General features: G+C 38.2%; 1 protein-coding gene across 3 annotated transcripts in view; it reads right to left on the bottom strand.

The window, feature by feature from the left end:
* Positions 1-24851, bottom strand: part of LOC136825441 (sodium/mannose cotransporter SLC5A10-like) — a 405606-nt gene that overhangs the window by 36943 nt on the left and 343812 nt on the right. Inside the window, exons 12-15 of one of the 3 annotated variants that reach the window (XM_067081887.1) lie at positions 23753-23848; positions 23302-23413; positions 8212-8300; positions 1870-4359 (exon numbers count right to left, since the gene is read on the bottom strand). The exons of the other annotated variants lie outside the window; for them this stretch is intronic. Of the exons in view, the coding sequence (XP_066937988.1) occupies positions 4144-4359; positions 8212-8300; positions 23302-23413; positions 23753-23848 (513 nt within the window). The 3' untranslated portion in view covers positions 1870-4143. Of the gene's footprint in view, positions 1-1869; positions 4360-8211; positions 8301-23301; positions 23414-23752; positions 23849-24851 lie in introns of those variants that run through there. 3 annotated transcript variants of the gene reach the window in all.

The following is a 24851-nucleotide window of genomic DNA, read 5'->3' as shown; positions in this document are numbered from 1 at the left end:
CATATAAGAATCCCAAAGCTCCAACAGCTTATCTGCTACTTAAAGAAGTAAGGACCTCTCTATCCTCAACATGAAGTCACCCCAAAGGTTGGCACTTGGGTTTAAAACAAAAAGTGTCTTTCATCCCAATACCAGTAACCTCAGGAACTTTTCTCTCCCATCCCGAGATGGAAAAAACTGTCATAGTGAAGTCTGCCATGTTCAACCAAGGGTTGAGCCACAAGGCAGCCTGGAGGGAAGCCATAGCAACAAGCTCCATGGCACCAGACTTGGCAGCCAAGGAGGGTGTATTTCAGGGGGAGTCTTTCCTGCAGGAGATTGTTCATCAGCCTGCAGACTGATGAGCCAAATGCTAAAGAAATAGTCATCGCATCTTGCGGAAATCGAGATTTCACTTGGCCCAAGACACCAAGAGTAAGCTGGGACCATAGCAACCTGACCAAATGTCTCACTTTAGGGGTGCACCAAATGGCAAGCTTGATTAATGAGACAAGGGCCAAGTGTGGGGCCATGGAAACCTACGAGAGGTTTCAAAATCATACTTATTTGCAAATGAGTATGATTATCTCTCAGAAATCCTGCTCCAGCTTGGTCTACTGAAATTCTGGAGGAGAAGGACCGTCCAGGCTCGTCAGATCCTCAGAAGCACAAGCTGGATCCTCTCCCAAGAGAGAGGAAGACATGCTTAACAACCCCTTGACCATCCCAGGGATCATGGCATCTGTCCAGTACTATGTGTATCAAGGAAAACATCACATACATGGAAGTCAGTGTATGCACAGTATGTTGTAACAGGTTGTTCAACAGTGTATATATGATATGTCAGCCAAACATCCTGGTTGTATAATACCCAACTGACTGGAACATATCCAAGACATTAAGCAACACAGCACTGTAGCTTATTCTTGTAAACTGAATGCTTTCCAAGGTTCTCTGATTCTTTAAACTTCTTGTTATGCAAATCAAATATCACTGTTGAACTCAACAGTCTAGCTGAACTGCCTAGTAATAATTATGATGTCCAAATGTACTGTCTCCAGCTAAGCTGTGGATGTTCTATCAATTCTGCCAGCCACTAGTTTATGATTCCCAAACTCCTTAAATTATTTGAAAAAAGGCTGTTTACTGACTGTAACAAAACTTACGGCACCAAGAGCCATTATTCCATGAGTTCCCAGGAATTATCCTCCAAGTTTTATAACAAACTGCAAATAAATCACTATTATAAAACCTACCTCTCTAGTTACAACTAAGAGAATTTTCGTAAGTTACAATGTATACCTACAACCATGCTTCCATGAAAATTTATATTCTCCAAGGTCATATACAATACCAGCACAAAAACTGGATGATGATTTTGGCAATGTGGGTGATACCAGAAAACTCACCAATAAATTAAATGGCAACATAATAACACTCCTATTTAAGATAGAGCTCTTCAAAATTGCATTCATAAATTGGTTGTGCTAAGTGACAAAGAAATCACTTCCTCAATCATGGTTACGTAAATGGGCAAGAGGAAAATTTATTTCCCACAGTCCCATCACCAAAACCACTTTCACAAGCTTTACCTGACTGTTGTTAACACACAAAAGTATTATTAAATTCATGAGTCTGTCATCATCAATAATTATGCCATAACAATAAATCTTAGTCCCATGCAAATATACTGAATATAAAAATCTTACAAAAAGATATACAAACTTCATTGCAGTTTGTGATTAACACACATCTTGAAATATTCTTAAATTCATGCGTATGAAGCCATGACAATAAATCTTATTTTCATGCAAATGTATCAAAATTTCTAAAAAGATAAGCAAATAGTTTGAGATTATATATATGATCAAAAAGGCTTAATATACAGTATTAAGGATAAAGTGTATTTTGATAAAATTCAAGACATCTTTCCAACATCACAAGTCTTTAGTGCAAATTATTCAAAAGATAATCTATCACCTTAGTAAAACTTCTTAGTTCTTAACAATAAACATTCCTACATCTTATGAAATGAAAAGAAAACCCTTGAGCTTTTAGAAGCCATTGATAAACTCTTCACAGTTAAATTATAACAATATATGTACATCACAAAAAGTAGCAGTGTTTTTGAAATGTTCTCAAGAGATTAACATTTTAACTTTTAAGTATGCCAAGTCACTGAATTGCATTCAGATCAAAGCAAATCCTCTAATATGCTGTGCACTCTTAATTAGGAAATATCTGAAATATATTCATATGTTTTGTCTAACGAATGACAGATAAATAGCCTGACAGTATATGAAGTCAAAAGGGGAAGGAACTGAAGCCTATATCTATCATATATATCTTGGCATTAAAAAGTTCCTGTTGCATCAAAGGAAACACGGCATATTTTAGTGTAGGCCCCTTAAATCTTTAAACTACATGACTCAAGAAATCAAAGAAATACTAGTACAAAGTGCACATCTTCAAATCTAATCAAGCAACTGCCTGAACCTAAGAAGTAACCTCCTACACATGAAAAAACTTGAATAAAAAAACTTGAATTGCATCTTTTATATAGATTAACAGTCAAACAAGAACGTTTGACATCGAAATCTCATTTTCTTGTCGTTTTACAAAATATCACCGATTCCTCCTAAGCCTGAAACACTATAGATTGCAATCAATCTAAGGATAAAGAGAAGGACAGCAAAAACAGTACAGTAATTGTTTGCAAAGTACATCGGTTAACCTTCCAGGAGGACCAACTATCACAGACTATGTACATACTTAATCACTTGTATCTGTGAAACACAATGTTTTTCAAAATTTCTCAAGTATAATGGTTAATATTCTCCAATAGTATGAACCATGGTGAATTTATTACAAATTCTAACAGTTCAGCTTATTAATAACAGGGAACTTGTTACAACAGCCGACAAATTACAAATCACAACACTTACTTTGTAAAAATGAAATGTAAATTACCCAATAATCTTTTATGCTTGGACATTGCCATGATGTCTGTATGACTCTTTTCACAGAATTATCTAATCTTAATTACATTCCTACAAGTCTTCATCTGTACAAAGTGGAGAAAATATTACAAAAAGTAACTAAAAATAATTAAAAGGCACTAAATGCATGCTAATAACACACATTCAGTAAAATATGATTGTATGATTGCATATCATTATTAATTAATATGAATGATGATGACCATATGCTTTCAAATTATTATTATGAATGGTTGTATTCTTGCATATTATGACATAATGAATGATGATGATCAGACTACAATGATATGCTTATAAAACTAAGGGCTCAAAAGAATCTTAGACAGAATACCAGCAACTTGAAAAAGTGACAAAAAAATTAGTCAAAATAGCTGATTATGTAAGATATTTTCTTAACTATGGCACTAAGGAGATTGACTCTACAAAAGGATGATTTACTTTTCAACTAGAACTCTGAGATGCTGATGATTATATGTATACTCCTCTTCTATTACCTTTTTATAATTATTCACTGCTTACCTGTTTACTCTGCCATTCAAAGAAGTCTTACTGACAGGAAAATATTAAATGAACAATAACTGTGCTTGCAATCATCTAATAAAGATAATCACATTGAAACACACATGCACTACTATAAAGCTGTATACCAAGTTACTTACAAACCTGAAATTATAAGCAAAGTTTTTTTGACAAATGTCTATGATTTCAACACTTAACCATCACTACAAAAATATGATTCTTGTCTGCATACTGTACTAATATACAGTATTTAGTCTTAACAAGTATTCTTATGGATGGAAAAATATAGATTCAAATATATAATGTGGGTTTTGTAAGTAATAATAATCACAAATAATAACCGCTAACTTGCCCACCATTGGACCCAAAGACTAATATAAACTTCCTGACTATAATCACTGACATTATAATAAACACTAGTCTTTTAGATAAAGTATTAATGCAAGTAAAGGCAATTTGTATCATGGAACTACTGTACATGTCAAAACTACAAAATCTAGTCTAGAGTAAGATGCTGTAACAAGACTTATCACTGTTACAATTCAAGTGTGTTGGTTCGATGATATTAAGGTACATTTCAACTCATCATGAGAGTGAGTAGATTGGGTGAATCACGAAACAAATACACCAGACATGAAGAAAAGACTTACAATATACCAGAGTAACCTAATTCTTCCAATCTTTCCCGTTGAATTTTGTACACTTCTTCTTTGGTAAAAGGATTGATGGAAAAATAGGTATAAAGCACTATGGTAATAATGATGATGATGAAAAGCATTGTGTTCAGTAATCTGCACTCCCAAGTCTCTTGATGAAGGTTTGTTAACTGAGCTATATGCTCATTCATTGCCTTGTTTTCCTCCTGTAAAATATAACATTCAATATTTCACTACTGCAGAAGACATAATGTATGAGAGATTGATTACCTTTCCAGGTTTTTAAATGAGTGAAAGTAATAATCATAATAATAATAATCATACTCCAGTATTGAGTACTGTACACAGTTTAACCAGAACACTCATGTAATTTCTCAACTCCCATTCAGGAAGGAGGTTGGGACATTTGTCAAATCACCATGATATGCTATACTGGAGAAAGGAAGGGAGAATCTTGACCTCCATGAAATGGCAAAAAAAAACTGGGAAAAGACTGTAAACATGGACATCAGGAATCTAGATGAGCATTTTTGCAGAATGGGAATTGTAATTTAATCAAGCTAACTAACTAGGTAGGTTTCAAACTGACAGAAGATGCGTACTGCAATGGAGAGTTAAGTGTGGAAGAATTAGATTGTGTCCTTTCACACTGTAGCAAGTCTGCTCCTGGTGGGGACACTTGATTTGAAGTGATCAGACATGTAGCACCTTCATCTTAATCATACAAATTTAAAATTTAAAATTTCATAATCATTTGTCATACAGAAATTTTCCATAAAGATTAGCATAATGCCTTATTTTTTCTATTCTCCAAACAGGAATGGACCCAAGTAATATGAAGAGTTACAGACCAAATTCCCTAACAGGTTGCTTCTGCAAACTGTTGGAGAGAATAGTAGGTGCACAACTTGTATGGCACATATGTAAAAGTATTCTAAGCATTTATAAAAAAATACTTTGATTATATTTAAGTTTTTGCTAATACTGTAGTAAATCTTAACAGAATTGGTATGCATAGCTCTTCTTCATTACTGAATTGAATTTGTGTTTCCACAGCTAACTGAGAGTTCTTGCATTATTTCATTGATAAAATTATTGTTACTTTGTGAAATAACATCAGAAAGGGTTGGTACAGATTTGAAGCTGGTGATAGGCCTAATGTTAAGCTAGTGATAGCCCTAGGGTTATTAATGTTTTCTAACAAAAAAAAGGTGAAGACATTTATTGTAATAATTAAATTTGTCTTGCTTTTCCTTAAATTTCTATATTTGTCGCTGTGTCCTTTGCACAGATCTAGGATTAGAATTGTAGGTTAAAACTATCTAAAGGAACTTTTAGGCATATAATAAAATAATAAAAACAATAATAAGAATAACCAGATAAAACACAAAATCATTATTTCATTCTCTGAGCTACACCTCAGCACAAAAACACAAACATCACTTATTCCACCGAGGTGAATTTTGTCAATTGTAATTTGGATATTCACAGAAAATGTTCAACTCTTAGTGTCAGTCTGTAGTATCTCTGTATATATATATCTATGGGTCAAACAAGAGTGACCAATTCTAAGATGTGTCACAACTACTTGTTTATATCTCTTCTTCTGATATGATGAATGCCATAGTCCAATATAAGGCTTTATCTGTTTTGTTACATTCATGTTCACTGTTCCGTATATATGGCCTTCCAGTTTAGGTGCGTCAAAGATTATGACTAAGAACTCTGATGTTTTTGGCTTCTGGGTATATGATAAAGTCTAATCTTTTATTCACTCTTCATTTGTCCCACTTTACATATCTATAGAACATAACTCCTATTGTCTATTCAGTGAAGAACTGTACATGTACTGATAAGGCCTTTGTGTCTACTTCTACTATACAGTAATATTACTGATGACATGTTTAGGCTGTCTTATGTTTGATGCTGTGTAGTATATAGCAAAATCATCAATGTGTATTATTTTTTATCCCACCTGGTAGCTAAATAGTAATGTCATTTATTGCTAGTGTGAAGAGGGGGCTACCATGGACACTATCCTGTGTAACTATTTTTTCAAGTAAAAAAGTCTTTGGATGAATATCATCAATTCAAACTTAAAAGGTATGGTCTGTTAGAACGTTTTCAACAAAAATTGGCAACTGACCACATATATTTTTTTGCATAATGTTTCCAATATTGAATATCTACATGTTTTAAAACAATCTTTCTGTATAATAAAAAATAGCTGCTATTATTGGTTTGGGTACAAATCCTCCATGGATGCCATCATCTACTGTAGATAGGACAATGAATGTAGTGGATATACTGACATACAAGTTAGAAGCTAGATTTTTTTAGCATACAATAAATTGAAAAATTTTCCCATCTGTACCCATCAAAAGTTTTTCTAATTCTGTTATTCTAAGGCAAAATCAACCTGACCTTTTTATCATGGATTAAAAAATTCACCACAGAGGAATGAATAATGGGTAGCTGGCCTCTTTTTGTTCCCTCTTTCTGTTCTTTTCACTGCAGATTAAGAGAAACTCCCACAGAATAATAATGATCTTTGTATATTCCTTAATGAGACTACTGTATCATTTTGTTATACTTGGGTTAGAGGGGTTACAGCATCTGCTTTGGTGTAAAAAAAATCTACAGCCAATTTTAGATTTTTCAATGAAGAAAGCAAGGTTTTTTTCAGTAGAGGGGGTTAAAGGCTTGCCTCCTGATGTTACTGGTTACAATCTTAACAGAAATTAGCTCGGCCTTCATTTAGTTTATTGCTCTAGCTTTCAAATACCAAAATTACAAAAACAGTAATTTGGATAGAGGGAGGGTTAACTGGCTCCTCATGTTACTGCTTATCATCTTACATGAATTTTGCTTAGCTTTTGAGTACAAAAAATTATGATACATTACTTCTTTGACCACCTGATTTCATTCTCTCTGGAGGTCTCATGGATACCATTAATCCACTGTAGTGTTGTTCAGTATGTCTTTACATTGGAAAAGGAGGGAAAAGTTCCTAGAAATGATGACTGGCTGCCTTGTCAGCTGTAACATTGTTTTAAAAGGAAGTTCCTCATCAATCTGCACTACACCACCCTCATGGTGTCACAGTGCATTAACAGAGTGGGATCATCAGTCTCTATAGTTCTGAAGATCCTAAAAGTCACCAAGTTCCAGACACAATATAACACTAGTACACCAAAGTCCCAAACTGGAGACAAACACCCTAGGTTGTCAGGAAGCAACATGGTACTGTTGCTTTTACAAAAATGTAACTAGTATAAATTTTTACCATCTAAGAAGAATTAATGGATCTTCTTATACAATATGTCTAACCTTGACCTAAAAGTAGAGTCCTGTATGGTATTCATACAATGTCCCATGTGGGGGTATAACCTAGTGAGATTTATTGAGCACATTGTAGATGGTACAAAAGAATTTTGTAGTGGCCCTTTAGCCCTCAGCAATACTGCTTTCTGCATTTTACTTTCCAGTTACTTCCTTTTGGTCTGTTTACACCTAGTTGTCCAGCTCATTAAACTTTTGTCTCCTTTTCACTTAAAATAAAACTGTTTGGGTGAGCTATATTCATTTAAAAATGAGGCACAGTGGTCTTGTTAAACATAACCTTCAAATAATTCATTATTCATGTCCAGTTATGATTTTTATAACATTGCTGGCTACTTCTGTAAGTATGCCAAGTCTGTCCTTTTCCTACCTTCCGTTCAGTTCATCCCTAATCAACTCATGAATGGAAGTAAAGTTAGATTATTTGGGTTTCATAGTGTACAGTTTTGTTACAGATTTGTATCAACCAACAATCCAGGATGCTGGGAATGCTCTGGCTATGCTCAAGCTTATACTGTAAACCCCAGGTAGGTGATTTGAGCTTATGAACAAATCAATCAAGTTAATTATCCTCCAATTCTGAGAATATGTAAGGGGTTAATTTCCTTTTATTAAAATGCCACTGGAACTAATAAAGACTTATTCAGAAATATTTGCAATCAACACTAATATACAAAAGCAATATAAAAGTGTATCACTGCTACCAGTAATCTCACCTGAGCCTTTTTAGAATCATCAAATCCACAAATACAATTGTAAACATGACGATACCAAGGTAGTCGAGGTCTGAACATCTTATGATCATCTGAAAGAAAGAAAAATTGTTAGATACAAGAGATAATTTCATAATAAACTCCCCACTTCCCTCATATCCTCAACAAAAAATTCCTAGGATAAGGTTTATGACATGACAACAAAACTCATAAATTATTTACTGTAATTCATTTCATACCATTCCTAGTGACAACAGGTAAAATAAATTTTATTTTTACATATGCTACTTTCTATAAATTCAATTCACATCACATGTATAAAAGATAAGAATAATGTATACATTAAACCCATTCAACAGCTCTTTCCTCAGACTTTATTTTATGGATACTAGTAACAATACACCAAATATCCTTATTATTTTGAAGAATAATCATTAGGTTCTAAATAGTCTTACTCAACCCTCAAGCTGAATGTTTCCAAGGCTAAAAGCATTAATAAATTCCAAAGCAACCTGATCAAATTGCATTATACCAAGCTTTAAAAAAGCATATAAACAAAAACTCATGTCCTGTACATATTTAATCCTCTTTTGAAAAAAATCATTCAATGCTCTATACATGTTCTCTGTTCTCACAAGCATCCAATGCTCTTGATCTTTTCCTTTCATTATCTTGAATAATTCACTCCTCTTCTACACAATATCCTCCTTTCTTGGATCCTCCAACCACTGATTTCTTATATAACTTCTTCAGCTTCTTAGCCATCAATTCCCTCCATAATATAATAGCCAAGCTATGGTATTTTGAACCGACTCATTTTTCTCTTCAACTTTCCAAGAACTACTGTGTTGTTATCTATACGCTCTTATGATATCCATTATCAAAGCATATTATGTGCCTTCCTCAGTATTTAATATTTCCTAAGATTCACCATACTCTTATTATTTACTTCATTTACAAGGGAGGAACTTGCTGCTATAGTACAGTGCTTTGATTAAATGGAATTTGCATCAGTTACTGTAGATCAAAATTTCCTCCCATCATTCATCCTGACTGTAAGTTTAGCTCACTCTTACACTGAAAAGTATAATTTTATATTAACTGCTTAGCTAGTACTTTTGGTAAGCTGTTTCATTATTTCCGATTCCCGCTTTCCAGTCTCTAATCCTATGCCATTACAATATTTTCTACTCACAAAGTATGCAGGGTTCTTTCTACAAGTAGATTCTAGGTAGATCAATTAAAACGTTTTTAATTACTTACTGTGAAATCTTTTGTAAGCCCCTCTCAATGTTGACCACTAATCCTCTAAATTACCACAGCATTACTTTAACTTTTACCATTATTTAAAGTACTGAAACTAAGTTTTCACTTTAAAGTTTTTAATAGTGTGGACCTGCACCTACTCATGGTTCAGGATTTCTCTGTGGAACACACACACACACACATATATATATATATATATATACATATATATATATATATATATATATATATATATATATATATATATATATATATATATATATATATATATATATATATATATATATATATATATATATACATATATATATTATTTTTATAAGAGAAGTATCCACAAATTACTTACTGTATTTTCCTATCATTTTCGTGACTAAATGCACTTTGTGGTAAAACTATTAAAATGTTCCGGTATAAGCATTTTTTGAGAGGTTTTAAGTATTCGTGGATTTGAGCTATTTGTTGGGGTAGTGGTACACATCCCCCGTGAATACCAGGAGTCAACTGTACCACTTTCTTCTTTCAGATCAGTATAGCTTCCACATAACTTTACTGATAACCTGTTTTCCCATTTTTCCAATATTTGGTCATTTTCTTTTGAGGGGCCAAATAGGCATCTTTATGTACTGTATTTTATATTCTTAGGGTATGCTTAAGTCTTCAACACAGAACGGTTACAATGCTTACTATTGTTTTCTGCATCACTCAGTAATAAAGGCTTTTTGCAGTAGGCCTTTGCTTCTAGCATTGTTTCTCCTTTTTAATTTTTATCCAATCCCTATAGTCCATCCTGAATTACCTGTCAAACTTCTTTTACTTTAACTTGCTCAAATTTTTACTCAAACAAGAATTATTCCTTTAGATGAGACCTAAGAGTATCTGGAAATGTGATTCAAAGGTCTTGGTAAACAACTTTATTGCAACATTAGTAACTAATATAATCCTTCTAAAGGCTGTTAGCAGGTTATAGCTTAGCTCCTCTCTGTAAATTCTGTGTTGTTGCTGATGCAACATCTGCTTCCTTATTCATTGTTTATTAGTGGTGGTGTTCCTCAGGATTTTATTTTCTCACCTGGTATCTTCCTCTTCTATAGTGACCATTCTGGTTCTCTTCCTACTTTCGTCAGTGATTCTACCTTCAATATTTCTTCCCCTCTTTGTACTCAGTCTATTCACTCCGATCATTAGAGCATACCTGAATAGGAACCCTGTAGATTAAGTCTAGTGCATCCAAGACAAAAATTCTGCTTATATCTCTATCTCCACTGCAATTTAATTCAACAATTTCAGAAAATGTAATTCTGCATGTATCACTTATCAGTGATTTGAATGTGATTATCTCAATTTTCTTGGAAAGATTGAATACCTTAAATTGCTCTGCCTTTGAAAAATTTAGATTAGTAAACATGACAGATGTTCTTTGCATCACCCAGACCGATAATTCTGCCACTGAAAAATTTTTATAAGTAAACATGACACTAAGTTCTTTTCATCCTCCCAAATACCAAAGATTCTAACTTTCCTCAACCACTCATGTGAAAATCAAGTTCTTACATTTAGATAAATTCAGCTTTCGTTTCCCTTATCCACATCCTGTTTCTCTCTGCTGCGAGGTATTATCTCTGATTCTGTCAGTTAAGTTGCCATTCAGCCCATTATTCCACTGAACTTGAGTTGTTTTGCCTCCTCTCAGGTAGCCTTGTAATACCCATCAGGCCACTACTTCCCAGATTTACTCTCTAAATATCACTAATCATCAGACTTAAGGGTTTGGGCACAGTCTCTATTTGTCCTACCAACTTTATGAAATTTTTCCTGCATTCATTTTCCCCAACAATTAAATATTCCAGCATTTTGAGGGGTGATATCTCCCTTTATGCAGGCACTTCCTAGATATGGCATAAGGTGCCCCATTTCTGAATTAATACAAAATTCAACAAAACACACTTCAAACACCCAGAGGGTTTCTACCAGGCACACCCCTTATCTTTTACTGGCATCATCTGAAAATAACAGTAGTCAAGCAACAAGTACTTGATCTTTAAAGCCAGACTGCTAATATTGTACTTTCTCAATAAAGCACACAGTGCATGATTAAGTTTTGGCTTGCTTGCAATAGTGTGCTATAATGACCATTGTTACATTCAAGTTTTCTTGGGTGTTCTGTGCAATTTGTATGGAATGTGTATCAAATTGTGCAGTGTTTACCAACTTAGAAAGTGCTGTACAGTATACCAAAGAGCTCATCTGTCAATTTCCTTCATGAAGATGAAATGCAATTGAAATACATCACGGATGAAAACATTACAACTTCCTTTACAAAATCAGATAAAAAATAAGATGAGAAAGTGCCTACAAAATATTAATTACCTTCCAAGGAACCAGATACAGTGACCAACCCGGTGACTGGACCCACTGGTTGCATAAATGTTTCTACTGATGTTTGAAGACAGTGCAGGAAATAAAAATTCTAATGAGTAAACTTTTCCTAAAGTTCTTTAGCAAACACTTGTAAAAAACAGCTCTGGAGACTTATGTGTCAGTGATTATAATAATTATGTGTATACATACACACACATATATATATATGTATGTATGTATATATATATGTATATGTATATATAATATATATGTATATTATAATATTATATATATATAATATATACTATATATATACTATATATATAATATATATATATATATATATATATATATATATATATATATATATATATATATATATATATATATATATATATATATATATATATATATATATATATATATACATATACATATACGTGTGTGTGTGTGTGTACAGGCAGTCCCCAGTTAACGGCAATCCAGTATTACGGGGCTTGTCTAGTGACGAAAATTGGCAAATTTCTATGCTGAAAATCACTGATTTCTGCTTATCAGTGCAGATAATTGGGTATTGGTGCTGATACATACCTAACAGGCACCGAAAATTGGCACTTTTCGGTGCCAGTATGCCCTAAAATCGCCGATAACTGGAGACTGCCTGGATATATATATATATATATATATATATATATATATATATATATATATATATATATATATATATATATATATATATATATATATATATATATATATATATATATATATATATACAGGCAGTCCCGATTTTTAGCGGGGTTCCGTTCCTGATGGCATGACGATAACGGAAAATTGCTGATAACTGGAAGTTGACAAATATTGGCGGCGATAAGTGGGGATCAGCACCTCTGTTAGGTGGGTATCAGTGCTGATCTTTGGTTATCAGTGCTGATAAGTGGATACTGGCGCTGAAAACCAGTTATAGTCACCGAAAATCCTGTTACTGTCGTCGCTAGACAAGCGCCGTAAAACTGGATCGCATATGACCGGGGACTGCCTTATACTGTATACAAATACAGGCAGTGTTACTGTTCGCCACGACGTTCCGAGGTTACGACGCTTTTCAAATATATTCATCAGAAATTATTTCTGGCTTAAACTGCCGATCCGACGGAAGAAATATGCCCAAAAATGGCAGAATAATCATAATTTGAAGGTTTTTTGATGTAAAACTCAATAATAATGCAGTTTACATCGTTTTCAATGCACCCAGAGCATTAAAAGTAAGGTTTTCTTATGATTTTTGACGATTTTCGACGATGTTACGGCGATTTTCGGTTACGATAAGAACGGAATATCAGTAAACCGGGATATATATATATATATATATATATATATATATATATATATATATATATATGTGTGTGTGTGTGTGTGTGTGTCAGTGACTATAATCATGTATACTATATGCATATAATTTATATATATATTACAACAGGATCCTTCTTAGATATTACCATTAAAATACCATAATTAATAATAAATTTCTTACTAAAGTTTACAATAAAAGAGATTTTAATTTGGAAATACTAGGAATAACTGCTTTTTACTCTAATAAACCACTTAATGTTACTGAATTATTCATAGTCATTCTTGCAATATTCTAGATGTGCAAATATTACCAATTTTGTCAGCTTTTTCTTGATAAACTGAGTGATAATAAATTTCCAACATGACTGCCTAAGACACTAACAAATAAATTTGAACTTTAAAAAGTCTTGTGCATCCATAAACATAAAATCAATAAGTTTTGTTTGATTGTGTTTTATAATGGCTACCAGTTTATTATTCCTGTACTATTCTTATATAAATATTGTGACTGCATATGCACACAAATTTAAATATTCATATTTATATAAAAAATGACAATTACTATAATTATATTATGAAGGTACATTTCGTATTCTGAAAACATTAAATTTAGTAGCTGATAAGACTGCAAGAGTTAATTATTTAGATATTTATAAAAAAATTCCTTCTATTAATTGTATGCATATCTCACTGCATATTATATTCAAGTTGTAATAATTTTATATTACACATGGTGTAAGCAGTTGATGACTCGCCTGATACTGCATATACCCTGTGGGTAATAAAATGAACACAATGATGGATCATACAAGAAATGTATGTACAGTATATATAAGCACCTCTTGTACAATTATGTCACTCATAACGGTCTCTTTCCTTTTGTACTTTTTATAAATTCTGCAAAACCTACAAACTGCATGATTCATGTATTAATAATAATTGTATGGAGAAAATTTCAGACTACAACCTGGTCGAAAGTCCAGGTCTGCAAGCACAGTTAATGGCTTGTATGTTTCTGTTACTTATGTTGCTTATGTGAATGTATAATAAATTATAAGAATTTTTATTTATATATATACATAATTAGCTACCACTATCATATTCATCTTTGTACTGCAGGTCTTCATGGTAGGTAATGTCCCTTCTTAACATTATATACAATATACAGTAATGGTTGAGAGAGTTAAGGTAGTTATATACCTATTCATATTTACATATATACAAACTTAATCAAACAAATTTAATTATGGAAATCATACTTATAGATGGATGATAGAAAACTTCTTCAATTCAAACTTACTTACAGGTTTCTTAAGCAACCATGTTGGAAATTTATCATCAATCCGTTTATTAACATGAAGTTGAGAATTGTAAGGAAAATCTTTACCATCCATACAAATATTTGTATTCTGCAACACTATCAGCTAAGAATTCTTGCACCACAGCTCTCTCTATTGGCTTGAAATATGAACAACAATACACTTGCAAAAGTCATTTAGACTTGGACCATGGAATTAATTTCAGTTGTTCTAAAGCCCCCTCAACAAACTTGGCTGCACCACTGAGACAAATGTACAAATTCATGGGGCATTTTTAGAAGATGTGACTATCCCACTTCGTCACTTGAAAGTATTGTAAGCGAACATTATCTAGACCTGCTTGAAAAGTGCCATTACTTAAGAAGCCTTTCATGAACTTTTTCGAGTGTCCAAAAATATAATTTCTGAGTCCAGTCCCGTGTCAGCCGGTGAAATTCCATTACAGCACGAATTTCTAGGTATAACATTGCTAGATATACCAGAGAAAAAGAGCTTTCAGGAAAGCTGGGGTTACTACCCCAGTCGGCGTCTTCCAGGAAGGCGTCGGTATAAGAAGGGGTGAGTGAATTACCACTACCACGGAAACCTACTCGAAAGATCTCTCCTATCAAAATCCCCGGAACAGAGCGGTGAGCCGTTACAGCCCCCACACCAAACACCCGCCAGGACGGCGACACCAGCGCCACCTACCTCATTCCATTTTCTAGCACGTGAAATCGCTGTTTCTTTTGTGTGCTCATCTTCATTATTTTGATTTTTCTGCATCTGTGATGGCGTCGAGCAGCTTTACCATTTCAAGTTAAGTACCATCTTCTTGTGGGGTTTTGTTCTATTTTTTGGCTGTTATGGTCTCGTATTTTCATAAATATTGAGATCTTATTATGTCGCCACGGCGTCCCCAGCCAGCCATGTCGACCGCGAGGCGTCTCCTTCTGTTCTTTTCAGTTGGAGTTGTCTCCTCGTCGTTATAGATATATTTTGCCCCCTTGGTTCCCTTCCTGGTGGTTCCTTGCGGTGGCTCCCCCTTATGAATTACGTTCATTGGCCTACTGGCCTTTGTGGGAGTGATGCCCCGTCTAGGTACCCCCCCCCAGGTTGGGTTCCTATTGTTTTTGGTCTTACTAGGCTAATTAATTTTGATTGAAGATGGTGCTCTCTTGTAGTTTTATTTTTATTTTTATTTTTTTTATTATTTTTTGAGTGGTTTACCTCGGTGCTGGCGGCAGCCTCAGATCTAACCGCTTCCCGTGGTAGGCTACGCTCTCTGTTGAGCACATTTTAGTTTTTATGAGTGATGGTTTTTTGTGGAGTAGGCTTGTTTGCTTCCATCCCCTTGCCCTGGGTGGGAGTTCAGGTTGAGGAGTTTTGTTGCTGTTTTCCTCCGGGATCGTTTTTTGGTGGGCAGAGTGAGCCCCTTAGTTCTCTTCCTCCATTTGGGGGGAATCGAGTTCTTGGGATGTGTTTCCTCTAGGCTAGTCGCCCCCTTGCCCGCCATTCTCGATCCCGGCTGGTTCTCGGCACAAAATTTCTCTCCCTGTTGCTTCCTCCTCCCTTTGCCCTCCTTTTCCTAGCCTATACTAGGTTAGGTCCATATTAGGCTTCGCCTAGGTAGGAGTCGGGCTTGGGTTGGTTGCTTCCAGTCATACCCCCTCCAAGATTCATTGTCTGGAAGGTATGGTGCAGTTGAGCGGGTGAGTTTCTCCCCGTCTCCTGTTCCTTCCTGGTAGCCTACTCCTCCTCCTTCCCCCCCCTCCTCTCTCCAGCCTTGCTCTACTCGTGCGGGTGACGCTAGATGGCGTTTTCTCCGAGTTCAGGGACTTCTCCTGTTGGTTGAGGATTCGCTCCCTCCCATATCGTCCCTAGCATCGCTGTATTGGGGTTGGTGGTTTTGTTTACTCGAACGTGTTCGAGTCACTATCCTCCTCTCGTCTCCCGTCGGATTTACGTTGATACTGGTAAATATATTGCTTCAGCCTATGTTATGAACATACGAGCATTTTACCCGTCTTGTTTCTCCGGCGGGAAGTAAGGGCGGAAGGTTTTTCATTATAGGGGAGCGGATCCCTCCGTTCTCTTGAGTTCTTACCATCACTTGTTACTATTTTTATTTTTATTTTTAGATAAGTCTATTTATCTACAGGAGTACTCTCCTTTATTATTATATATTATATATATACGTGAGTCCGGTCCTATACCCGGGGTCTCCGCCGTTATTTTACTGGCAGCCCTTATGGTTAGTTCCTGGTTTCTCTTTCCTTCATTCCCGGAGTACTCGGGTCTGAAATTCTACCTTCCACTCTGTGTAATTTAGAGCTTATTGGCCCAGTTTATGATAGGGAGTTCTTCTCCGCCGGAGTATTCGGTTGCAGTTGAGTTCCCGGCCTTGCCAGCTTTAGTTTGCTTAGGTGGGAGGTTCATGTACTTTTCTACTTACAGACTGTTCGCTGTGAGGAGCAGGGTGCACCGCCTCCCCTCCAACAACCTTACGGTCATGTAGTTTGCGGACCCACGCTGGTTGTGCGGTCCGACTGGATGACCTGGTTGTTTGGCACCTGATGGTTGTGAGGTTTGCTTCGCTCTCTGCACAACTGTCCAGGATGAGTTGGTAAGTGACAGTCTTTACATTACCCGCTTTATGCTCCTCATATTGTATATTATATATTGTTTATGAGGTTCCCGGAATGGTTTTCGTCCTTAGCTAATTGTTGGTTTTCTTACAGGCGGACGAAGCTTCCAAGAAGTCTGCCTTGGAATCCCTCCGGGCCTGGGTGGCTGGGTTTGGAAGGAACGTTCCGTCGGGGAAGCCCTACGTCCTCGACGCTAGGTTGAGGGACTTGCTCTACCCCGGCGCACGGGTGGCGGCCGCAGTGCCTGAAGACCTTGCCACCCCTATCATCCAGCAAATCCGGGATGAGACCCAGCCACCCCAAGCGGATATCCTCTACGCTGAGGTCTCGGAGGATGTTGCCGCCATTAATCTTAACCTGGAACCAATGAATATAGAGCAGGACCAGGTGGTAAGTGGTGAGGTAAGTGAGGTTGTTGGGGCGGGCCCCCCTTTATTTGACTCCCCTGCTTCATCCATTTCTTCCTTTGCAGGTTTTGTGAAGTCTTCCTCCTTGGGTGATAGAGCTCCGTCTGCTATCCCCAAGTTGAAGTTGAAGACTTCATGGAAGGCGAAGGGCTACAAGTCCTCGACTTCCAAGAAGGCATTGCCCTTCCCCCCGTCGAAGGCTAAGGTCTCAGGACCTGTAGCCTCCGGGAGCAAGTCTGGTTCCTCCAGCAAAGGCGCGAGTAAGAGGGCTGCAAAACCAAGCCCTCCTCGCCAACCTGCTTTTGACGCAGAGGCCTTTGCCAATCAGCTTTATAAGCGTTTTACAGAGGACCTGGATTCGAGATTTAATAAAATCTCTGAGAAGTTGGCCAGTCATGATAACATACTGGCGGGAATGGCTCACCCACCCCCAGCCGAACCACAGTATGTTATCCCGACACTGCGGACCTCCCCGCCGTTCGATGTCGGTAACCCTTGGCGGTCGCTCTCCGGGCCATCCAACATGATGGCAAGCTGACACTTGATGGTCTTGGCACGAGGCGGTTGGAGGAATTGGAGTTCTTCCCCGATCTCCTGCCCCCTTACCCAGGCTTCGTGGAGGCTTACGGAGGAAGCTTGGATTCGGTCAGACAAGGTTCCTAGGGAGACTGTCATCGTCCCTAGGGACCAAGCTCAGTCGGCTCTCCTGCGCACTCTGACGGAGTGGCAGGCAGACAACACGAAGTTGACTCCTTTCAAGGGCAACTTTACCATGTTCGCCCTGGGAGACAACCTACCCACCCCTTGCTTGGACAAAGTCGCTCTGGCTACGGCCCGGCGTGTGCCGATGGTAATCCGTTACCACAGCTAAGGGAGACAGACCCTACTTCCCTGGTATTCCCAGGAAGTAATGAGTTCTGGTCAGACGCCCCGTCCACTTTCACGGTCGGGAAGCTGGACCCCTTCTGCGCTTCCACGCAATTCAGCGAGCAGCTCCCAAGCTGCGGAAGCTCTTTGAAAGCGGAGTTTGATGCTCGGGTCAAGTTAGCCCGGTCCTTGAACTCCGTATGCCTTACTGAAGCTACTGCCGTCTCCTGCTCGGACGAACCATTCTTTCAGGTTTTGGCTAAATCCTTGCTGGCTGGCTTCCAGTCTGACCTATTTGAATTTATCATGGCCAGACTGGAATGTAGGAAGTTCATCTTCGCCGATGCGACTATCCGCCACGAGCCTAACAAGCTCGTTAAAAGCTCGATCTGGGGACCTAACCTCTTCCCTGAAGAGGAGGTCACGAAGTGTTATGGCCGAGGCTACACGGGCCAACCAGAGTCTTCGTTCTCGCTGGGGCATTTCTGCCTATAAGCGTAAGACCCCAGAATCGGCCGGCCCCCAATCGAGAGGAGGCAAACGCTTCAGGAGGCATAAGAGACCCCACCATCAGGCGGTAGTCCAAGCCGTCCCGGTCTCGGCAGTGGCGCAGCCTTCCACTTCAAGGCTCACCCCCAACAGTATGTGCTGGTCCAACCAGCTGCACCCTCCTATGTGGCTTCACCGGCATACAACCCCATATGAGGGCCGTGGTTATTTTCACGGCCTTAATAGGGTTGCAAGGGGAGGAAGAGGCAAAGCCCCCTCATAGAGGGAAGCCCAACACCACCCCAAGGGGAAGACCTGGACGTGGTAGGGGAATAAACCCGCTCCCTCCCACTGAGAGAACACAGGTAGGCGGTCGCCTGTTTTGGTTCAGGGACCAATGGACCTTCAGCCCTTGGGCACACAGCATTGTGTCCAAAGGACTAGGATGGAGCTGGATCAAAAACCCTCCTCCTCTAACCAGGTTTTACCAGCCACCACATCAATCCTAAAGGATTATGTGACAGAATTGCTCAACAAACGAGCAATAAAGAAAGTAAGGCACCTAAAGTTTCAAGGCAGGTTATTCACTGTTCCCAAAAAAAGACTCCGATCAGCAAAGAGTGATCCTGGATCTGTCGCGTCTAAATCTCTACATAAAATGCGACAAATTTCGCATGCTTACGGTAGCTCAGGTACGGACTCTACTTCGCGTGGAGCCGTCACCACCTCTATCGATCTTTCAGACGCTTATTATCACGTCCCGGTTGCGCGGAACTTCTCTCAGTTCCTCGGTTTCAGACTCGGGAATCAAGCCTACTCCTTCAGGGTCATGCCCTTCGGTCTGAACATTGCGCCCAGGATATTCACAAAGCTGGCGGACACGGTAGTACAGCAACTCCGGTCTCAAGGGATATCCCTAGCAGCATATTTGGACGATTGGATAATTTGGGCACCAACAGTTCCGGAGTGTCAGAAAGCCACGTCCATAGTCATCAGTTTCCTGGAGTCGCTAGGTTTTCAACTGAACAGAGAGAAGTCCCGCCTGACTCCGAGTCCCGGTTTCAGTGGTTGGGTCTCCAGTGGGATCTGTCATCTCACACGCTGTCCCTTCCGCCTCCCAAGAGGAAAGAGATAGCATCTCTCACCAGGAGATTCCTCAAAAATCCATCAGCATCCCGCCGGTCCCAAGAAAGGGTCCTTGGATCTCTTCAGTTTGCCTCAGTGACAAACCTGCTCTTAAAAGCGAAATTAAAAGACATAAACAGAGTGTGGCGGAGTCGAGCCAATGTCAAGCTCAGAGACAAGGTCTCCTCTATTCCTCAAATCTTAAAGACAAGGTTGCGACCTTGGACCTCGGTCAGAGGCCTGTCCAAAACAGTTCCGCTTCAATTTCCCCCTCCGGCACTAGTTGTTCACACAGACGCTTCCTTAAGCGGCTGGGGGATATTCACCAAAACAAAAAGTACAAGGAACGTGGTCCACAATGTTTCAGCAGTTCCATATAAACACCCTGGAAGCTATGGCGGTCTTTCTAACTCTGAAGAAAATCCGCCCCCAACCGGATTCATATCAGGTTGGTATTGGACAGCGCAGTGGTAGTTCATTGCATCAACAGGGGCGGCTCCAAATCAGGCCGAGTAAACCAAGTAATGGTTGCTATCTTCTCCCTGGCGAACAAGCACGGCTGGCACCTGTCAGCCACCCACCTAGCGCGGGTACGGGAACGTGGTGGCGGATTCCCTGTCCAGGACTACTCCGTTGGAGACGGAGTGGTCCCTGGACGTGGAATCTTTCAAATGGATTTGCCGCCGGGTTCCGGGCCTCCAAGTGGATCTGTTCGCAACAGAGAGCAACTTCAAGCTCCCCTGTTATGTGGCCCCCAACCTGGACCCTCAGGCGTCGCCAGACGCAATGACAGTAGATTGGAACAGTTGGGAGAAGATTTATCTTTTCCCCCAATAAATTTACTGCTGAAAGTTTTACACAAACTCAGGACATTCAAAGGTCAATTAGCCCTAGTAGCCCCTATTGGCCGAAGAGCAATTGGTTCCCTCTTCTTCAGGAACTGGGATTACGGAGTCTTGATTCCCAAGCCCATTCTGACTCAGACAGTACAAACCAAGACTGTGTCAGCTTCCTCAAGAATTCAGAATGCCCTAGTTTTATGGACTTTATAAAATTCGCAGCTCAAAAAGGAGCGAACATTGACCCTGTCAACACTCTGTTTTTAGAATCAGATAAAAGAGATTCTACTATTAGACAGTATGACTCAGCAGTCAAAAAAATTAGCCTCCTTCCTAAAAGCATCTGAAGCCAAAATCATGACAGCTAATTTAGGAGTTTCCTTCTTTAGATCATTGTTTGAGAAAGGCCTTGCTCCGGCCACTATTACCACAATCAAGTCAGCATTGAAGAAAGTATTTCTTTACGGCTTTAAAATCGACCTTACAGATTCCTACTTTTCATCTATCCCCAGAGCATGCGCTCGTCTGAGACCAGTATCACGCCCACAGTCTGTTACGTGGTTTCTCAATGACGTCCTCAAGTTAGCATCAGAGATGGATAACTTTCATTGCTCTTATCAGGATCTGTTAAGGAAGACTTTATTTTTGATTAGCTTGGCTTCAGGTGCTAGAATCTCAGAGCTGTCGGCTCTCACTAGAGGTGATAATTATGTGAACTTCCTCCCGTCTGGAGAGGTCCTCCTTTCCCCTGACCCTAGATTTTTAGCTAAGAACGAAGACCCACAGGACAGGTGGTCTCCTTGGAAGGTGGTGCCCCTTCCTCAAGACCAGTCTTTATGTCCAGTTTATACACTTAAATCTTACCTTTTAAGAACTCCACAGAGTAAGTCGGGTCCTCTTTTTATCAGGGAGAAAGGTGGTACTCTTTCACTAAATGCTATAAGACAACAAATTTTATATTTCATTAAACAGGCCAACCCAGATTCAGTTCCCAAGGTTCATGATATTCGAGCAGTTGCTACTTCCATTAATTACTTTCATAATATGGACTTTTCGGAGTTATCTAAATTTACGGGTTGGAAATCACCTCTAGTGTTTAAACGCCACTATTTAAAATCGCTTGAAGCCCTGAAATTTTCTACCATAGCTGTGGGAAGTGTCATCTCCCCACCTTAATTAATCATATCCTTGTCCTTTCCTTTCCCCCGCCCGCCTGCCTCATTTACTTCTCTGCTTATTCTCCTGGTTGATTATACCTCACTGCCTGGCTCCTCATATTGATGTTTCTTGTATCTGTTGATGGAAAAAGTGTAATCTGACATGCCATGATTGTTTTTCTTGTGGGGTACTGGACAGTTTTTATTTGGCTCCACGTACCCCAGATAGATGATATGTTTGTATATATTAATGCTCATTGATTTTGTCTCTTACGTGTTTAGCCTAAGTTTACGTGTATAGTATTAAGGTTATATTTGCAGTTATTTTGTGCGCTTTTCATGTTTCACCTTGCTTTAAGTAATTTTAAGGTTTTTGGGGCTTTTTCTCCGTCGTACCGGGACCTCCCATGTTTCATAGTATTAAGTTTTTTGATGTGCCTTAGATTTAGTATGCCTTAGTCTTAGTATTCTTGCTACATGGAAGAGATTGCTTAATTAAAATTATTTTGGTAAAACTTTTGCCTTTTCTTCAGATTACCCCCATTTCTTTTTCCTGGTAGTTGCAGCCTTGGCATGATTCTCTATCACTATTTCACCGGCTGACACGGGACTGAACTCAGAAAAGGGATTTTGACAAAGGAAAATCTATTTCTGAGGAAGGTCCGTGTCACCCGGTGACCCTCCCCTGGATCACCTAGTACTCTCCCCCACTTGCACATGCCAAGTCTGGGGTTAGTGCTAGCATGGAATGAGGTAGGTGGCGCTGGTGTCGCCGTCCTGGCGGGTGTTGGGTGTGGGGGCTGTAACGGCTCACCGCTCTGTTCGGGGATTTTGATAGGAGAGATCTTTCGAGTAGGTTTCCGTGGTAGTGGTATTTCACTCACCCCTTCTTATACCGACGTCTTCCTGGAAGACGCTCGACTGGGGTAGTAACCCCAGCTTTCCTGAAAGCTCTTTTTCTCTGGTATATCTAGCAATGTTATACCTAGAAATTCGTGCTGTAATGGAATTTCACCGGGTGACACGGGACCTTCCTCAGAAATAGATTTTTCCTTTGTCAAAATCCCTTTTGTGCAGTGTTTTTAAAACAGAGTACCTCCATAATGTGTTCTGGTTATAAAAATTTTTTTTTTTTTGTAGTGTTATTCTAGGATCAAATTATCTACAGCCATGATACAGTAGGAAAAAAAAAAGAGCTCTAATCTAGATTTACTGTTTTAAATGTCTAATATACTGGAAAGTGGGCTTTAGGTATGCACTCAAAATTTAAATCTAAAAATACTAACCTTCCTCTTGATTTTTCTCTTGCAATAAACTATTTTCTATCCAGTCTGTCATTTCAACGTCATCTTGCCTTTTACTCCTGTCGTACCTTGTGAAGAATGTTGTTCGAATCAGCTGGAGAGAGAGAAAAAATAATTATTCCTGCTCTCACTACAATAGTAATGTGTACGAAAATAAAATACAAACTTTTCTACATGATACATAATTTACACAATGTAAGTACTCATTTCACGGTGTGCCTGAATGATAGAAATAAGGAAGAGTTTAACATCTAAAAGATAACTTGAAAAATACTCCTGGAGTAAATTTTTTCACTAATGAAAACAGTAAGACAATTTAAAACTAAATACATGTACAGTATTAACAACAATGTTCTTTGCAGATATTCCTCACATCAAATAATTAGTATTACAAAGTTTGAAAATACCATGGAAAAGCTTTACAGCAACTCACCATCCACTTCTCTGTAGGTTTTGTCAAGAGTGTCACCAATACAGATACAATGACTGTTATCCAGAAAAGTATAGTTGCAAAGTACATGAAGTGAATCTGTTAGAAAAGACAAATGTTAAACAATTAACCAAGCAACTCAAAAGTACTAAAAATTTACAAAATGTAAACAAATTACATATATAATATTCCATATATAAGATAGTTTATGTTATTAACAGTAACACAAACTAAGTAATAACAACATTCACACCCAAATATGTCTAGGAAGACCAAATTCTCCCACAGGCGTATCACAGAGCTAAAAGTTTTAACTGAGCTGTGAGCTAGGGAATCTCACTAGAGAGCTTACAAAGGCACTTATGAAACATCTCATATTGTGTGCACCAGAAACACCAACTATGACCACCAAGAGGTTACTACTCAGTACAGTACCTTCTTTTAAAAATTCAACATGAACATGCTAGAGAAGTTTTGAGGAGTAGGAAAGTGTCTTTTTGTCAGCTTTCTGAAAGATGCAATGATTACAAACGTGAAACTGACAAGTTTCTGTTTAGGAGAAAATTGCACGTCCATTCCTTCTATCACAAGCTTTCTCTAGTCAAAGTTAACATAAGTAATCCAGGAATTATTCTTTTATGCTGTGGAATTGCTTTACCATACTTACCCAGAATCCACACACACAAACATGATTTAATAACAATATGTCATATTTTTAGTCTCTCACGGGGCTCACCTGAAGGAATTTTTTTTTCCTTGAGAGAAAAAAATAGAGTAAGATAAAACTGAAGAAGGTCCACACAACAGCAACAACTTTCAAAAGCTCCTGACAACCAATCATAATTCAGAACAGGCAGAAACACCACATGGACAAACCACTCACTTTAAATGGGTAGCATTGCTTTGTGCTCCTTAGGTTATTTATCAAAACAAAACTTCTGGTTAGCTCTAAGAGTCAAGAAAGTTCTCCCAATGATGTGGTTAAACTATTCAGTGGTGATAATGATTATCTAATACTGGATGGAATGTCATGCTGAAACTTACTGACTCAAAACCTGTTGAGGTCAATGGTTGATTATGTTTTTTATAAATACTGTGTGTA

The sequence above is a fragment of the Macrobrachium rosenbergii genome, chromosome 37 (assembly GCF_040412425.1).
Source record: "Macrobrachium rosenbergii isolate ZJJX-2024 chromosome 37, ASM4041242v1, whole genome shotgun sequence".
NCBI lineage: Eukaryota > Metazoa > Arthropoda > Malacostraca > Decapoda > Palaemonidae > Macrobrachium > Macrobrachium rosenbergii.
The sequence above is the reverse complement of the archived record's forward strand: the minus strand, read 5'-3'. Positions and strand labels throughout refer to the sequence as shown.